This window comes from Struthio camelus, chromosome 1 (genome assembly GCF_040807025.1).
Source record: "Struthio camelus isolate bStrCam1 chromosome 1, bStrCam1.hap1, whole genome shotgun sequence".
Taxonomy (NCBI): domain Eukaryota; kingdom Metazoa; phylum Chordata; class Aves; order Struthioniformes; family Struthionidae; genus Struthio; species Struthio camelus.
Window position 1 is genome coordinate 105,937,278 of NC_090942.1, and position 18,556 is coordinate 105,955,833.

The following is an 18,556-nucleotide window of genomic DNA, read 5'->3' on the forward strand; positions in this document are numbered from 1 at the left end:
ATTGCTCATACAAATAAGGCTGTTGTTATGTGTTCCGATTAAGCGCTGACTTTGGGCCTGAGTTCTTGACTGCATAGTTGCAAGTTTGTGGTTCAAGACCATTTCTGAATTAGAGAAGTGAATCTGGAAAAAAATGCTTGAAGAGGCAAAGGACCACTTATTACAGGAGGTGTGATGCTTTCAGTCAGTCTTCACTGTATGATAGAAATCCTTTTTGGTTTTATTCCAAGGTTGTTTACATCAGTTCCCTCTCTAGAGCAGGTGGTGGTGATTTTCATGTCCCAGTTTTCACATCTTCTCTGTAAGCAACAGATTAGTCAGCACACTCTGAATAGGTACTCCAGGGTAGTGGGAATTTGAGCTCCAACTGGATGCATTTTATACTCAAGAGCTAAATATTCAACTTTTTTATTCTCTGAAGTTCCCTGTTTCCTGTCAAAGCCAAAAGTCGTGTGAGTTTCTCCAGGCTTCAATCCTGCTCCCATTGAAACTGTGTTTTTTGCAAGGACTTTATCCCCCAGTAAGGTGGTTCTCAGGTAGAACTTTAGCTAAAACGCTCACAGCTTTACCTCTTACAGATACACTGCCATGTCCTACCTAAGGACCACTGCATCTACCTGTCATCATTAGATATATGATCAATCACAGAAAAGACACTGCTACCTGTGGTCTGCACAAATGACATCCATCCCAGGAAGATGTAGGGGTAGGTAAGGGTTAAAGCAAATCAGCCAAATGAGAACTTTTGTGCTGCCCCTGGCTCCCATCTCACCTTCCCTTAGGGACCAGCTCTGCTCTTGCTGCTCCCTGACAAGGGAAACAGAAAACCTGTCTCTCATCTTCAGACCTGCAAGATTCTGCTACAAGGGTGAGGTTACTAAAAAGTAAGACTAGCTGAGCTATCTAAAGTCTTCATGGTCTTCTTTTCCAAGTTTGTGGCAACCTCAGACCTTGGAAGATAGGCCTGCACAGTTAAAAGTTTGAGGAATGCATGCCTAAAATGCAGCTCTTTCTTACAAATGTTTATGCGCATGCTTGGCCTCTACTGTTAAGCACGTGCAGCAAGGATGTGTGGGCTGGCACTGTGAACTTTTTTTTCTTTCGAGAGCTCAGAACTACCCCTTGAGCTGAAACCATCAGCACAATGAAGTGCCTACAATTCCTGAGAGTCAAATTAGCAGAAACACAGTCAGCAAGCATCCTAGTGCAGCCTCTTTACAGAGACTACATTGTGTACTCCCTTGCAGCCACAGTCAACTGATGCAAGTTGCTATTTGCATCTTTGCTGAACGAGTGAGCTGTCAAGACCCAGAGGAGAGCACTTGTTCCCATGTACAAATGGACCCTTCACCTAATGACCAGAGTCGCAGAGCATATGTGAGTAGCAGACTCAGAAACTAAGGTATGCTATAAGTAGCATAGGAGGAGTGAAATGTTTTTTTGTTTCTATCTATAGCTGTATATATGTGTGTGTTTGTGTACATGTATCTATAGTCATTCTTATTTCTACTTTCTGAGAAGAGATCCTAGGCTGTCCTCTGTTCAGACCAGTATGGTGCCTGAGAAAAAAGCAGAAAATTCTACTCCCCACCCCCAGTTTCAGTAAGAGGCAACTTAGGCTGGTTCTTGTAAATAGTTGTAAAAGAAAAGTTACTGCAGCAGAGCATTGTAATCAAGAGGTCTCCATGGACAGCCTGTCATCCTGATGAGAGACACTTTGTAATTAAGCAAAGATGCCTTTTCAAAGCTGAAACAATTTTTAAGTGTCCCTACTTCCCTCATCACATCAAGTAGTTTGGAGTTGCACTGAGCTCCCAACAAGAAAGTATTTTAGAGGAGTTCAATTGAATTGGAAATCTAAAAGTTTCAAGACTGTCACATGAAGCCTGCAGAAAACACATTTCAAAACATGTCTAAAGAGCCTTAACACAGTTTTGTACTACTACAAAGATCTTTCTTTGAAAGGAAAAGTGCAGGTAACAGCCCAAGCATTGCTGGGGAGACCTGATATCCACAGACTTCTGTGAGAAGCTCAACATTACTTGCAGGCAAACCAATGAAGAAGCAGCCCTTGCAGCTGAGCTTAACTGAGTTCCTGTTTGAACATCTCAATTACACTGATTTCATGATTAACCTTGTTCCAATTAATGAGAAAAACGGAAAGAAACCATGGTCGAAATATTGGACAAACTGTTTAAGCTAACGAAGGAGGACACTTGGTGCTTGTGAAGGAGCTGGTAATGAGAGCCTGGAGGAGAATTAAAGGAAAACAGCTGCTTTCAGATAAGTACAAAATTCAACCACGTGAGCAAAGTGAATGTGAGTGTCCTGATGTGTTTGAGCACATCAAGTGGCAACACAGGCGACTGAGAAAAGCTGTATGAATGTGGATCATCTTACTCAACCGATCAGTATGCTCAGGTTATTGTATACACCAGCGTATAATAGCCCCAGAGAGTGAACCTGGGTGCTCCGTCCCTGATCATCTGCTCTGCTGTATTCGGGAGTGAAATTGTTTGCAACAGTCCACATCCAGTAACTCTGATTGATTGCCACTGAAGGACCACCAATGGAACAGCGCTGTCCACTAGAGTATCCTGCCGGAGCTACATGTCTAGGAGACGGGGGCACAGGCCCGCCCAGAAGAATACGTGGTCTGGGCCAAGGTGAGCTGGATGGCCATCTAGCATTTTTGGAACATGAAAGCCAGATCTCCACGAGCTCAAGCAGCAGAGCTACAGGCAGGTCCTCATGGCATTCTTGGTTGCCTTTCTGGTGAAGAGGCTGGTCCCAAAATGTCCCACTGCCCATCCTTCCTGCTGTCCCTGTATGCATGATTACAGAATCACAGAATGGTTTAGGTTGGAAGGGACCTCTGGAGATCGTCTAGTCCAACCTCCCTGCTCAAGCAGGGTCCTCTAGAGCATATTGCCCAGGATCACATCCAGACGGGTTTTGAGGAGAGAATGTAGAAGATGTAGGACGGAATATGTCCTCAGTTGTTGCTCCTTATCCTCCCCACCCCCTTTCAAAGGTAAAGGAACTGTATGTTAAGCTAAATTGCATGCTGTGGGCTTCGAAATAGGGAGTTTGTGATGTTACTTCCCAGTGGACTCATCCCCACTAATTATGAGGAATTTGGTAAGAAACAGCATGAGCCAGAGGTCAAGGTGGTGTGCTGGAAGGGTGTCCAAAATTCTTGTGCTACTGTGGCATGACAACCCCGTCCCCTTTTATTTTTGGCAAATGTTGCTTGTGTCACATGCATAAACACCAGAGAGAAACAGCACACAGGGCCCTGAGAAGCAGGGGCAAAGGGTTAGATTAGCAAGGTCTGATTCAGCAGCTGCAGGCTGGCCATGTGCAGCGCAGACACAGAGCCAAAAAATATCAACCAGAGGGAGTGTGAAGTGTCCAGGTGTGACGCAGCAAGAGCTGTGTGAGCAGAGTGTTGAGATAGGGGTGTGCATGTGGGGCGGCTGCCTACAAGCAGCCGTCTGTATGAAGACATATTGGGTTCAGATAATGTCAATCAAAACGTGTGCATGGTGTGAAAAAAAAAAAAAAAAACCAAACAGAAGCAGGACTGGAGCAAGAGAATGCTGGGGCCCAACCTGGGCTGCTGCCAGTTGGCTTCTCTGCCAGGAGATGGCACCTGGCACCTTTAATTTACTGTAGAGATGTAGCCATGCTGTCCATTGCAATACTTTGCTCCTTCCCTGAATGTATGATAGGCTGATATTTCAACTGAGAGGCAGAAGACATGTTTTCAGCCAGTTAGCTGACAGAGGAGAAGGGTGACTGCTTTTTGGAATCAGTATGTTTCTGGTAACTCTGTGGTGAGGGCACTACAGAAATGCACTGTATTTTCCACTGTACTGTGGCAATGGGGGTATGCGTCTTCCTAATGGGGGTGGGAGGTGGGGAGGGAGTTGTTGAAATGATAAAAGCAATGTGTCAGGCTTTTCAAGATCAAGTCCTCCTTAGGAACGTCATCCATCTGTAGACCAAGCTTCTTCAAAAGAGAAAGAGGAACAACTTCTTGTCTTGGAAAAGGGGATGCTTGCTCGCCAGTAAGAAGAGTAAAACGTAGAATTACGCTCAGAGATAATTAAGAATGTCTTTTAAAAATAATTAAGAATGTCTTTTAAAAATGGTAACAAACATTTTAAACAACATCTTTTGGGGCAATTAACAGCAATACTTGGCCACATTATTTAGTTCCTTGTTAGCCTGTCTGTTCTTTGCTGTTTATTCTTCTCCGTTAAGTTTACCAAGCCTCTCAGCCATAGGTACGCTACTGCTTGTGAGACTGTGGTCTAGACTGGATTAATGCAGTTTAAGGGCAACCCTCAAAAATCTGTCATTTAAAAAATGCAGATCATTTTACGGATGTGATTTAAGGCACAACCATGTGAACAGTTAACCAGCACAGTTATATTGATTCAGGCTCTGGGGGAGAAGATGTGAGTAGAGTGAAACCAAATGACTTAAACTGGATCTACTTCCAACGGAGTGTGAAGCCATGCCCTGCCCTTTTTAGCAATGGGTGGTTAAAGGAGGCATACATGTCTCCGATTACTCAGCCAACGCTTTCATTCACATTGCTTCCGTTCACAGGTTGTTTGTTCCCTCAGGATCCTGTGCCCTTCAAGCTGGGCCTTGTCTTTTCCCTTAGTCATATCTCCTGCTGGAGAGCTCATCTCTGTGTGAATGCTCATTGTTAGCATTAGGCCTGTATGTGAGTATGAAAATAAAAATTCTTCAGCACAGTAAATGTGATCACTTCATTTTCTTGCCTAAAGCACAGTGTGATTTCTTCCCGTTTGGCTCTGTGGGTGGAACAGGCCTTTCAGCATATACTACTGCATTCATTACAGGGAGTTCTTCTGCGCTAGAGATACTAAAATCTTTATTATTACTGCCAATTCTCTCCTCCCCTGTACCAAGTGGTTGTCTGAGCTAGAATTCCTTTTAAGGACAGACTCCCTGTAGTAGTAGTATTCTTCTCTTCCAAGAAAGGAAGATCTCTTCAGAGGTCAGTTCCTTCTACTTTCTCTTAATTCTACCTCCCCCATATTCCTTAGAAAGTCATTATTAAACAAGACTTTAAAACCACTCATGAAAAATCACAGAAAATCCAGATATCAATGTCATAATCACCTCTTCGTAATCATTAACAACTCAAAATCATAGTGTCTGAGTTAAAAAGTTTTATGCAAGAAGAAACGTTTAACATTTAATATAAATCAAAGTTTGACATAGCTTATTTTTCAAGCATCCTCTCTGTTCATCAACTGACAAAGAGAAGATCACAATTAGAAAAGTCATCCTAAGTACTTTTAAAAGCCTTATAAAAACATTCATAAAGTGCCACCCACAAAAGCACCTTAACACGAATCTGAGAGAAATATCTATTAGGATGTTAATTGTCATAATTGCTACTGAGGAATAAGTTGTCAAACAGCAGCAGGATTTGTGGAACTGTCAATTTAACTAACATATAACAGCAAAATACGGTTCCATAGACATGGCTTCAGCATAGCGTCAGGTGGATCTACAACAGGTATGTTGAGACACCCAACATAGTGTTGTGGGGTTTTAAAATAAATAGATGTTAACACCACCTAAAACCAAGAATACCAGCAAGTGGGAGATGTATATTCTAAGGGGGAGCCATCATCCCAAGTTGTGGCCTCATCACAATGGCAAAACCAAGGCAGCTTGTACAGGACACAGTTATAGATTGTAGCTGTTTTTTTTTTTTTTTAACAGGGATAAAAATCACTCCCCAATAAAAATAACAGAAAAAGGCACTGATCCTTGGAACGTTTCAATGTTCTCCCTTCTCATTCTCCTTCTCCTACTTGAATGTACCATAAGCACCTTTCTTGCCTTCATCCCCAAAAGAGAAGCTCAGAACTACCACTACACAGCAGTGAACATGCACTAGTTCCTTCTGCAGCGGCCTCCCTCCCTGCTTGAGTGTCTGGACAATGCTCACAAGCAGATTTAACTGGAGGAGAAGGGGAAAGGCTCTGAGGGCTCCCACCCTCCACCTTCATGCCCCATAAGCGGTGTTCATGCCGCAGGGAGCAGCTGCGTGACTTCCCAGCACCAGGTAACTGCCAAAGGTCCACATAGCTTTTGTCCTCTCCCCCAACTACTCTGTATGGTGCTTCTGGTGGCGCACCAGCTGGGGCTGGAAACGAAAGCTTTCCCCACACTGGCTGCAACGGTATGGCTGTTCACCAGTGTGGATGCGAGTGTGCTTGATGAGGTTGGAGTTGCCGCTGAAGCCCCGGCCGCACTGACTGCATTTGTAAGGCTTCTCACCAGTGTGGGTGCGAGCGTGGTTAATGAGGTCAGAGCTCTGCCCAAAACGTTTGCCACACTGTCCACAAGCATAGGGCCGAACACCCTCGTGGGCTCGCTGATGCTGGAGGAGGTGGGAGCGTTGGCTGAAGCTCTTCCCACAGGCTGGACACTTGTAGGGCCGCTCACCCGTGTGCATGCGTTGGTGTTTGATGCAGGTGGAGCTGTCGCTGAAGATTTTCCCGCACTCACCACACACATAAGGTTTGAGCCCAGTGTGGATGCGCTGGTGCTTGAGGAGGTTGGAGCTCTGGCTGAAGCTCTTTCCACACTCGGCACAGGTGTAGGGTTTCTGGCCCGTGTGGACCCGGCGGTGCTGAATGAGATGGGAGCTCTGGCTGAAGCCCTTGCCGCACTCCCCGCACAGGAATGGGCGCTCTCCTGTGTGCATGCGCTGGTGCTGGATGAGGTGGATGCTCCGACTGAAGCCCTTACCACACTCAGAGCAGATGGTGGGCCGCTCAGCGCGAGGGGCTCGCCGTGTGGCTGCTGCCTGCCCTTTCTCCTGTCTTTTTGCCAGGCTGCCATCAGAGCAAGGTAGCTTAGCCGCCTCTTCCTCCTTCTCACAGTCACCAATCTGTGCCTCTGAGGAACTGTGCTGACTTGCATGGCTATCTCCTGGGCTCTCCTCTCCTCCTCTGGTCCCCACTGTCAGCAAATCCTGCTGATCTGCACTCGCATGATCTCCTGGAAGGGGACCTGCTGGTACCTTCTGGGACCTTCCCCCTGGAAGGGGACCTGGAAAAAATGGAAGCCTAATTGTGATTATTGCTGGTAAGTGGCACATGGCAGAGAATGGGTGAGCTCCCCTCTCAGGGTGCCTGGTGTACTCTGTGTATGAGAAAAAGTAAAGTGAAGGGTTGGTGCAGACAGAAATTCAGCTGTAGGAGAGGCTGTATGGCTTTGAGAGAGCAGCCTAACTGTGTAAACCTGAGCAGATGTGCCACAATTAGTAGTGTTGAGGACAAGGCTGCAGGCGTTTTCTTGCCCCTAGGAAATCTTTGCATTTTGTCTTCTTTAGAGTATGTATGAGAAGACAGAATATTAACAGTGGACTGAAAATGACAGGCTGGCTGCTTGCCCCAAAGGGCAAACAGCAGGTCACAACATAAGGCTGATGAAAAGTGGCTTAAATAACACTGGGACAGCTCAAATAGCATTTTGCTTGCTACATGTTTCTAAGTTTACCCAACTTATTCCTCACCTGTGCGCATCTCCTCCAAGGCCTCATGATCTTGTTCTTCTCCTTGGTCCATCTGGACAGTTATGCCAGGTTAAGCAATCAGGAACCCTTCTCACAAAAGCAAACAAAAAACGTTGGTTAGTCGAACATTCGGCAAGAGCTTGTCATATAGTACATTTTAAAATCTACTCCCCCTGCTGAATATGGGGAAGAAGCAGAGTGGTTGCACGGAAGAGCGGAATTAACTAATGACAAACATTCATGGGCATCCTATGGACTAGCGAGGTATCTGATGTCATATATTTTTTCTTTCCTAAAGGAGATTCTAGATTGCCTCTCTTCAGATAAATGATATATATTAGGACATACACCAAATGTGCAGGACTCAGCACTGATTGACAGCAATCATAGATATACATGTAAGGAAACAGCAAAAATCAACCTTATCTGTGTGTACAGGTGAATTGGAGACATTTCTGTAATGCGGCAGCCACAAGGCTAATTAGTCTCCTAAAATTATTTTAAATGGAAAATGAGTCTTTCATCTCCAGAAACTGGTTTCCTTTCTTATTACCTCATCTCTTTCCTCTTTCCCTCTCAGGCTGAGACAAACGCCAGCAAAAGCCTATAAAATAGGCGATATGAAGTGCTGTCTACTCAGATAGGACTCTACCAAGTCTTTGCTTAGCAACCCTGCTGAGTTCCAACAACTGCCACAAATGCAATTGTTGGGCAGAGGGATCTTACAAATTCCATCAGTGTGAAAGATGAGGAATTTTCCCTTCAGTATTTCCTATTTTAAGGCCCAAATCAGCCAAGCAGCAAGCAATAGCAGTTAGCATGAGGAGGGTAGGCACTGGCACTTACTGCAGAGAAAACGCCAAACAGAGAAAATACAATTGTAAGAAAAAAAACATTGTTTTAAAGGAAGAATTAAAGAGGGCAGGCAAAAGAAAACCAAGCAGATGAATCTAGGACTGGAGTTTGAAGTGAATCACAGCTACAGCTGATACCACATAGAGGAATATTTTTAAAGCACTTTAAAAAAACCTTGAAATATCCACAGTGCAAATTTCTTAAGCAATATGGTTTTTTTTTGCTTTTATCTTTAGTTACCTAAATGCCACTAAGCATCACTTCAAAAACATACTCTCTGAACTCTGCTTCAAGCTACCAACCTTTGTTTATTTATGGCTGAGCCAAGGGAAAATTATACTCTGGACAACTACTCCAGCTCCAGTTGCAATCAACTAACTCGACAGATCGGCTCTGGTGCACACAAACACTGCAAACTGCAGCCCTACCACTCTAAGGACTTTGCCACTACTGAGATGTTTTGCTACTGGTAACTGCTTGACAGTTCAGTAGTACAAGCCAGCCAAGCTGTTTCCATGCTGCATCATGTACCAGCATGGCCCAGCTCTGCTTTAAAGCAAGACCCTGTGCACACAGGGACCTTTCCCCAAGGCAGCTAACCACCAACAGCAGGGCTTCTCTGTGAAAGCTGTCAGCAAACAGGAACTTGGGAGAAGCAAATCCCTCCACACGTGCTTGTATTCAGAAGTGGTGCTACCCAATTTCGGCATCTAACTAAACGTCCCATAGCAACCACCAGGGTAAACATCTAAGCACGCAGAAAAGGTACAAGGAAGAGTTCCTTCCTCAACCTGCAAAAATGTCTGGTTTGATTACCACTGACACACTGCTGCTATGGCAGACATGCTATGGCAGCTCAGCATAAAGCAGACAGCATGTGGATTACTAACAGGCTAGTCTGGAGTAAGGAAAGAATTTCTTTCTTCCCCACGATCACAGTCACGTCTATGAGAAAAGAGAAAACAAACCTCATCAACAGAGGGGATGTTCCTACCAGGATTACATCTGTTGCCAGTAGAAGCACATCCTTGGGTGTACTGGGTTCTTCTTGAATGTGGAAAACAAGGAGAGAGGGAGAATGTGAGTGAGCAGGATACCGTATGCAACATCCACAGCTTTAATAAAGCAAGGTATGAAGGCTATCTAATTTGGACCTCCACAGGAGCTTTGCAAACACACCACACTATCCCTACGACCTCGATTTTAGTATTGTGATAGCATATACAGATTTTGTAGCTGCGTGCTACAATTTATTTTCTTTACCTTGGCTGTTCACAAACAGCTACTTATTTTCTCTTCGGACCACTCAGTTCTGTGTTCCTCTTGTACCAAGGTGCAGCGGTTAAGCAAATTAGTCTAGCGAAGAGCTCCATACTTTCAGATTTTCATGCTCCTCAGGATCCTCCAGTCTGCTCCTGCAGGGCAGTGAGCGGCAAAGTGCCCTCTGCACAGTCACCCCAGGCACTACAGCACAGACCTGTGATTCAAAAGAAGGCCACAGGTGTTCAGAACTTCTTCTCCCCAACTACTCCCTGGCATAGATAATGCTTGTAGTAAGAGCAAAAACTTAATACTTTTTTTACTATGGAAAAGAAAGTTAATTATGCAGCTGCGCAGATGTCCCCAGCAATATTAGACTTGCCCTGGGTGTGACGGCCGCCCACTTCTCTGTACCATCAGCTCTGTTCACGAACTATAACGCAGTGACTCCCTTATTGAAGGGCGGGCAGGGAGACACCGACACCCCCGTTTCTGCTCTCTGCCTACCGAGGCAAGCGCACAGGGCTCTGCGGGACTGCGACGAGCGGGAAGGGGACCTCGCTCCCCCGCTGCTGCCCTCACCGAGGGCCGGGACGGCGCCACAGGCGGGCGAGCAGCCCCGCGCAAGCGCCGGCCCAGGCGGGGGCGCCTGCAAAGCGGCGGGGCTGCGCAGCAGGAGCAGCCAGCGCGGAGCTGGCCGGAACGAGGGACTTCCTTCCTGCCTGCCTGCCTGCGGGCACTGGTTGGGCACTGGGGAAAGCTATGCTTTCGGTCTGCGGCAGGTGGAGAGGGAGGAACAGGGAGGAAGGGCGTTACAGGGAAGGGATGCAAGGAGACACGGACGGGAACTAAAGGGGAGCGTGCTCCACCAAAGGGAAAGTTCGCCCTCCCCGTCTCCGAGCTGCGTTTTTATTTCTTCTCCGGGTGGGTCCTTCCTTCGCGGCGCCGACAGGCGACAGCGCGGCCGCGGGCTGGGGCCTCGCCGGGAACCGCCGCCGGCCCGCGGGGGCAGCCCCCGCCCTCGGCCCCTTCACTGCCGCCCTCCGCCCAGCCGAGGGGTTGCGGGAGGCCGCGCCGCGCCGCGCCTACCTGCAGGGCGCCCGCTCCTGCGCGGCGGCGGCGGCGGCGGCTTCCTGCTCCGCGGGCAAAGGGCGCTTCCTGGGCGGGGCGGGAGGCGCCGCGCGGGGCTGCGGTGCCGCTGCCGCCCGCCGGGCATCCCCGGCGCCGCGGAGGGGAGCGGCTGCACGGCTTTGGGGCTCTCGTTGTAACGCTCAAGCGTCCCGGGAGGCAGGCCGGAGAGGGGCTGTTCCGGAAGGCCTCAAGGGAGGAGGGATGGCTCAGTCTCATTTATAGCTGCTCTGAAGTCTTAAATTGGGTGCCTGTCACAACGCTGTTGGAGGGAAAGGCTGTAGGTGAGAGTGCCTGTGACTGTGCATTTCTGCAAAGCCTTATAATAGACCTGTTACGTACTACTGCGATGTTACGGCAGCGCAGATGGAACGAAAGTTAAAAAGGCCCCTCTGGGGTCACACCGGGCAAACCAGGGGCAAGAGGCCGGAGAGTGGTCTTCGCACTCCCCCTAGTTTTGAAACAGCAGTGGTGTTTTGTGGCCCATAGGCAGAGGTGGTGAGGGGCAATTTCCAGAAATGCTTTCACTTAGATCAGTCAGATGCTGTGACTTCAAACTGGGAGGTTTAACTTCAGGGCAGAACTGAAGCAGCTGAAGGCAGGGTACATAGTACTGACCTGTGGCAGGAAACCAGGCAGAAGTCATTTCACCGCAGCTCTTTGTGAAGTCCCTTTGCCAGGTAAGGGTGGGGAGGAGAAGAGAAGTCACTTTATTCTGGAATTATTATTTCATTTGGAAAGTTTCCCTGGGGAAGAGAACGCCTACAGCTGTTTGTAGGGCTAGGTGCTTGCTCTTCTTAGTTTCTGCATGCAACTCATGCATGCATTTCCTGGAGGAGAAAAGGTAGATGACTATGCTGCATTATGTTTGTGTAAAACGGCAGGAAATCTGAGAGCTCAGATAAACAAATGAGTTCTTCTCTCATTCATGTTACAGAAGTGCTCCCTATACTTGAGGTGACGTAGGAAGGGGTTAACTTGGGTCTCAGCAGTGTGTGTTTGGCCTGCATCAACAAGCCCTCTCCCTAGGGAATTCCTCGCAAGACTCAGACCTTAGAGCGGTCCCAGGAACGTTTCCACTTACTGGTGTAAAAGAAGCAGCGCCACTTTGACACGCTCACTGTGGCAGAGTCTTCCAGAGCCACCCCAGCGGGCCACTTCCCAGCACTTCGTGGGGGCGTTCAGTCCCTTGGCCTCATGCTCTAGGAAGTCAGATTCCTGGGGGCTGCACCTCAAATTTGACAGGGACCGGCCATCTAGGGGCTACAATGAGACCATAGCTTTTCTTGCCCTGGTGACGCGGATAGGTCAGAAATTAGGGGCTGTATGTTCTGGCCCACTTATAGGGTCCTCTAACACCACTGACCCAATAATGAGCTAAAAAATGGAAGATGGTGTCCCTGAGGGCCGTGCCAGTTGTCTTTCAGTGCGAGCAGCACATGCCTGCACGCTAGGTCGAGCTGCTCTGGACCTTTGGGAGAGTGCCAGTCAAGCTGTGAGGGTGCATCCAGCTCTAGGCATGCACCGCGAAAGAGGCAGACCGCCAGGCCCAGGAGCCTCAGCTGCAGATGCCAGCCAAGGCTTGGCGTTGTAGCTCCCGTGAGTGACATCTGGGTTTCCCTACGCGGTTACCGTGGGACAGGGAGCCGGTTGCAACACAGAGAGAGACGCCTTGTGGCCACAGGCTAGGAGGCAGCAGGCACCTGTGCCGAGATAGCTGCATGCTGCAGTCGGAAAGGTTGTAAAAAAAAACAATCTGCTTTTCACTTTGGCCCCTGTATCCTCACTGATAAATACACTGCTCCCGCTCCCCCCCCACCCTTTTTTTTCCCCAAAGTGACCATTCACTGTGATGCTATAGAAAATTACTCAGCCCTTTTAAGAGCTAATACATCCAAATACACAGTTTGTGCTTAGCAGTGGTACACAAAAGAGGCTGGCAAGGAGACTAGGACTGGGCAGGTCCCAAAAGGGGCAGCTTTCAAGTAATCTGGAAGTCTTTCCCACTAACCAAGTGAAAACGTACCAACCAACCAACCAAGTCCAAATGTACAGAAAAGAATGAAAGAGGAAGTAATCCTGTATTTGAAACTGAAGTACCTTTCATGACCTAAATGCTGAAACAAGTGAGCATTACGGGGTTTTGCCGTGTATGGATTCTGACTTATGGCTCAGAAAGGCTAACAGATATCAACCAGCTGTGCAGCATCAGTGAAGAAAGGAGAACTGATGAATCCTTTTCCAAACATATGAAGGAGAAAAAGGTGACTGGAAGCCCTCAGTATGGATTTACCATGGACAAATCCTGACACCCTGGTTGCCTTCTATCAAGAAATGACTGGCTAGACAGGTGAAGGGAGAACAAGGGATGTAATATACCTTTAGTAAGGCTTATGATGCCCTGCTATCTCCCACAGCGTTCTCATTTGGAAGCTGAGAGAGTATAGGCTGGACAAACAGCCTGATGGATAGTCTGAAAAGTGAGCAGTCCTCCAGGCTCAAAGGGTCATAATCACCAGCTTGATGTCTAGTTCATGACCAGTAACAAGTGGAGTCAGCGAGGGGTTGATACTGAGGCCAGTATTGATCAGTATCTTTGTCAGCAACGTGAATGATGAGACAGAATGCATCCTTGGCAAATTTGTGGGTGATACTAAATTGGGGGGGGAGCTGACACTTTCAAACAGTAGAGCTTCAGTTCCAAGCTGAAGCTCCCAGTTCCTGAGAAACTCGAGGATCATGCCAACAGAGACTTAGCAAGTTTAACGAGAAAGGCAAAGTTCCTCACCTGTGCCACAGTAACCCTGTGCACCAGTACAGACTGGGAACTAACTGGCTGAGCAGCAGCTCTGCTGAGAAGGACCTGCACGAATAGGAATACAAGCCAATATGCTCTCATTGCAAATAAGGCAACTGGCATACTGGGCAACATTAGGGCTCCAATACGCCGCATCGCTGGCAGATCAAGGGTGGTTATCATCCTTCTCTGTTCAGAGCTGGTGAGGCCACGCCTGTAATACGGGGTCCACCTTTGGGCCCTCCAGCGTGGAGAAACTGGAGAGGTGGTTAGGGGCTTAGGGCACATGAACAATGAGAAAAGTTTGAGGGAGCTGGGGGCTCTTTGATCTGCCAAAGAGGACATGTGAACAACTACTTGAAAGGGAGTTACAAAGATGATGGAGGCAAACTTTTCTCCTTTCTCCTTGGCAGATGATAAAACAAAGGCAACAGCTGCAAGTTGTGGCTTGAGAAATTCAGGTTGGGTATTAGGAAAAATTTTTTTTTTTTAGGCGGGTAGTGTAGCAGAGGAGCAGGCTACCTAGAGAAGGTGGCGGATCTCCATCCTTTGAGGTTTTCAAAATCTGGTTAGACAAAGCCATGGCTGACTTGACCTGATGCTGGTGACAGGTCTGCTTTGAGCAGGAGGTTGAACTTCAGATTTCCCTTCCAACCAACATTTCTGTGATTCTCTGAACAAGATGTAGGCAATTATGGATTACCATATGTGTACCATCCTGCAGACAACTTGGCAACTAGAAGTTGATAAATTGTGAGAAATCTTCCAAAAAGGACTTGGCTGCCCTAAAAGCACACAAAGCAATAAAGTGCACAAAATCCGTAATGTAATCGTATTTCAAGAAAGAGGGAAAGAAGCACAGTGCCTCCACTCTGATAAAAATGGTAAGCCAGTAGTTACTAGATCACTATTAAAATACGGCTACCTGATCTAGGCATATGCTCCTGGAAAAAGTTCTTGCATTTCAGAATAGCTGTATTGGTTCAGAAACAGCACCATGTCAAGCCTTGGCTCCATTTTCACTACTTCAGAGTAACTTCACTGTTTGATGATAAATCAAATTTAAAAGGTTCTTTGCATTGACTGTTACAAGGTCTTCTTCTTAACAAACAGAACTACGTTTAAATAGTAGAAATGACTCAAACTCCACTTCTAATGAAGAGTTTCTTGGCGAAAAAGACAATGAAAAAATCCTGGAGAATTACAATAGATAGGGGAAGTGCTACATACAGGAATAACCATTTTCTAGCTTGCAGTGAGCTCTAGCTAACCTTCACCTTTACCATTCTCTTGGTCTGTAGTGCCTAAAAGAATGCCATATCTACCCAACAGTCGTTATAGTAATTCATTTTCGCTCTGCAAAACTGCCATCTGAACTGAAGGCATGAAGGTCTTCAAGACATTTAAAAGATTGTGGCTGTCCACTGTAGATTGTTTCTTTAAACTTCTGTACTGATCGGCTATTTCCATCTGCACTGAAACAGCTTTTGCTGTAGTGATACATTAATCATTCATATGTAGAGCACTGACATTCAGCACAGCTGCCAAAAAAGAAATACACAAGAATGAGAGTAGTTGGCTATCTTTTTTTTCTTCAAGCCTATTTGACAAGGAACACTATTGTAAGTATTTCAACTTTAAAACAGTGACGTGCAGTTTTCCGTAGCCTAGATAGATTGCTTGGTAACACCACAAAAAGTTAAGTGCAGTGCTTTGCAAGTGGATAATGATATCCTTCTGTTTGGACTTGAAGTACTAAGCCATTTTTGTCAAAGAATTTCTGATATGGGAATTATATTTCAAGAAAAAAAAAAAGGAAGCAAGCTCACCAGATTGACTGAAAGAATAGCAAGGAAGCAGTTGTTGTATCAACACTAAATTACAATTGCCCGATCTGGCCATGCGCTCACGCAAACAAACAAGCAAGCAAACTTTCAAAGAGCTTAGCAGCATCACCCTGTCATGGTCCGTTTTGCAGTAGTTAGGTCAACTTTATTGTGTTTCAAGGATGTCAGTTCTTTAGACTACGATATGTTCCACATCAGTGTTACGGAAGACTTCCAGCTTGAGCAATTCGTACTGTGTCTCGGTAGGAGCTGCTGCTTTGAGCATCTTGCATTGAATCAAATCTGCTAGCACTCTTAAGAATGGATGCAAAAAGAAAAGGGCTTTCTGCCAGGGCACTCGTGGACAGACATGGACTGAAACTGCCATCAAAGCTACTATATACAAATGACGAGAGCTGCCCAGGAATAGCAGCCTTTTGTTGCCACAAACTTCTGGCTAGGTTTGATTCAAACATACCCAAGCTGTTGGATAAATTACAGATTTTCCACCGAGAAATAAAAAAAGGAATGCAAGTCCACGCATCTGTTTATTTTTGAGGTCTTATTTTGTTGACAGTAGATGAAACACTCCGTTTTTGAAGAAATTGTTAACTTCAGTGTGTTTAGGAAATTGCACGTGACATGCAAACTCAGAAGTTATGCTCGTGTAGCTGATTCGCCAGTTACTACGACAAGTCACTTACGGCTGTGGAGATTTATTCTACTTTGCGTTCCACTCCCATATAAAACAAAGCAAGCGTTAGGGGGGTGGCCAGACACGGTCTTGAAGGCCAGCGGTCCGTAGTTGGCATGAGCGATAGATAGTTGGTGTAAGTAACCTGTGACTGACCCCCTCCTTGAGCCCCGTCCTTGCAGAGATAAAGAAAGGAGTGTGTAACAGCTGGGGGAGGAAAATCAACCACGCGGTAAGCAGAGGCATCGCCAGCATCAAACGTCCTGTAGTTCGCCCCCGCCGCACTACAATACCCAGGATGCCGCGCGGCGCGGAGGCGGCTGCGCCAATCAGCGCGCGGCGCCGGCCCGGTGGCGCATGCGCAGAGCGTCCTGCCTGGGGAGCCTGCCGCCCTGGGCTGCGGTAGCTGCCGCGGGGGCGCTGCCTGCTTCGCTCGTCTGCGGCGCGTGATCTGCGTCGCTGTTTGCATCGCTCTTCTACAAGGGCTTTTTTTTTTTTTTTTAAATAAGGGCCTTTTTTTTTTTTTTTTTAATAACAGGTGTTATTTTCGCCCTCCGAGTTTCCTGCGTCTGCAACCGACGCTACCTCGGGGTTTCATAATTGTAATTAAACTGAAGAGGTAACGGTCTGGAAGCAGAGCTCAAACTGCTCAAGGGAAAGCGTTTCTAAAATGCAAAAGCACCTTATAAAGCGTTACAGTTTGCGTTAATGCTTTACACCGCTGAGGTGTTCCACACTACTAGAAGTATAATAAAATCTCCGTTACTTTATGGACACGACAGTCTTCAGGAGGACAAAAGTCTGCGTTAAGGTGGCATGGAGGAAATGATCTGTAGTGTTTGGCTTGAGAGTACACACTGCGGTAGCGTTTTGAGTCTTGCCTGATTGAAGGTTACCATTGTCTATTAGTGTATTTTTAATACCCAGATACATTTCAAAATGGTATTTGTCTGATGGCTTGTGTGAGTCAGCGCTCTCATTCCTCTATGTTGCGTCAGAGCGAATTAGGAGCTCAGTTCCCACAGGGGTGTAGATGGGTGTCAGGGCATTGATTAGATTTCTACAAAGCACATGCAAAAAGGGGCATACCGAGCCGCGGGAGTAAAGCAAGAGCAAGTGATAGCTATGCATTTTTTCGTTTGTCTTTAGCACTTTTCTGGGAGGCAGTGGGATACTTCTGCTGTAGTCCTGTGTATGAAGGGCTATCAGGCAGTTAACAGCATCGGGAAAACAGCCAGGAGGGATGAAGGCAGAATATCTTGCTCAATTGTGGAAGAGTTGGGAAGGTGAACCACCAATGAAGAAGTTATCGTTATCCATATTTAAAGGCATGTATTTCATCAGAGAAGAAATTCGTTGTTTGTACAGCCTTAACTAACTCTGCTTCGATAATTTTTTCAGTTTAGACAAGTGTTCCAGTATGTGCTATGAAAGCTAGATTTTACTTCTAGTATTTGGGGAATGGCATAGTTGCGTACTGAAGGCGGCAGTGTTTTCCCATTTCCTTCCTCAGGCGGTCTGGTATTGAATTCCTTCATTTTCGGTGATGGTAGATCAGGAATTGAGCTATATTAACGTGGTTATTTGTTTAACTATATAATTTGTAGGCATCAGCAGGGTAGTTGCGTTCTGCAAAGTACAAGGTAGCAGCCTCGGGTCCTGTCGCAGCTTTATTTCAATTGGAACTCGTTGGCTGACAAGTCATAAGGGAAGCTGCGCACCTGAAATTGCCTATGCACGTCTTATCTGCCTGAAGATAATAGCATATGCAAATTATCTGGGCTTCAGTGGTCTGTGGGTGCTGGGAAAACATGATTAACAGATGAGAGTTGGAAAACAGTTCAGGTGATTATGAGAATACTTGACGCTAGTACGAAGCAAAGATTCTGTACGCAAACCCATCAAAGGTAGGTTAGAGGCACTTAGTTCGTTTCCTTGTGGGCCTTTTTTTTTAATTACAGTGATTGAGGGCCAAACAAGCAGGACAAAATTTAAAACAAAAAAACTCAAGCGGAGAAGCACATGAGCACATGCGTATACCCTCTCCCCCTTAATCACAGCACGAGAATTATGTTGGGCACGCTGATGTTAACAAGATCAATATGACCAATAGTGCAAGTCAACATCTTTCCGCTTTGAATCTCGGATAAAATTGTGGCAAAAAAGCTGACTACTACTATTCAGCAAGTGCTAGTCTGGCTGCTATTCTAGGCTGTGTAAAGGCTCAGTGAATTACTGACTGCCTAACAGCGCTCCCTGCTGTCCATGTAACAGAGAACATGACCAGTTTAGTGTGGCAGGAGAAAGGAAGAGGATCCATGCTGTCACTGACAGCATGTGTAAGATGCTGTAAATCTCCAATAGGCTGAAAGGATGCCTTTATGGCCTGCACTGTTTTTGTAACTTATTTAACTGGT

At 46.5% G+C, this 18,556-nt stretch overlaps 1 protein-coding gene across 2 annotated transcripts; it reads right to left on the reverse strand.

Moving 5' to 3' along the window:
- Window positions 1–5,198: 5,198 nt before the first annotated feature.
- LOC104149210 (zinc finger protein 3) lies at window positions 5,199–11,014 on the reverse strand. 2 transcript variants are annotated; one of them, XM_068909932.1, is made up of 5 exons: window positions 10,784–11,014; window positions 9,698–9,911; window positions 9,403–9,481; window positions 7,580–7,666; window positions 5,199–7,113 (listed from the first exon to the last, which is right to left on the reverse strand). In XM_068909932.1, exons 4-5 carry the CDS (start codon window positions 7,629–7,631, stop codon window positions 6,164–6,166), a joined length of 1,002 nt encoding a protein of 333 aa, XP_068766033.1. In that variant the 5' UTR covers window positions 7,632–7,666; window positions 9,403–9,481; window positions 9,698–9,911; window positions 10,784–11,014; the 3' UTR covers window positions 5,199–6,163. The 2 variants fall into 2 exon arrangements, with proteins under 2 accessions (XP_068766033.1, XP_068766040.1); XM_068909939.1 differs by having other exon boundaries at window positions 9,403–9,478; window positions 10,784–10,840.
- Window positions 11,015–18,556: the final 7,542 nt, after the last annotated feature.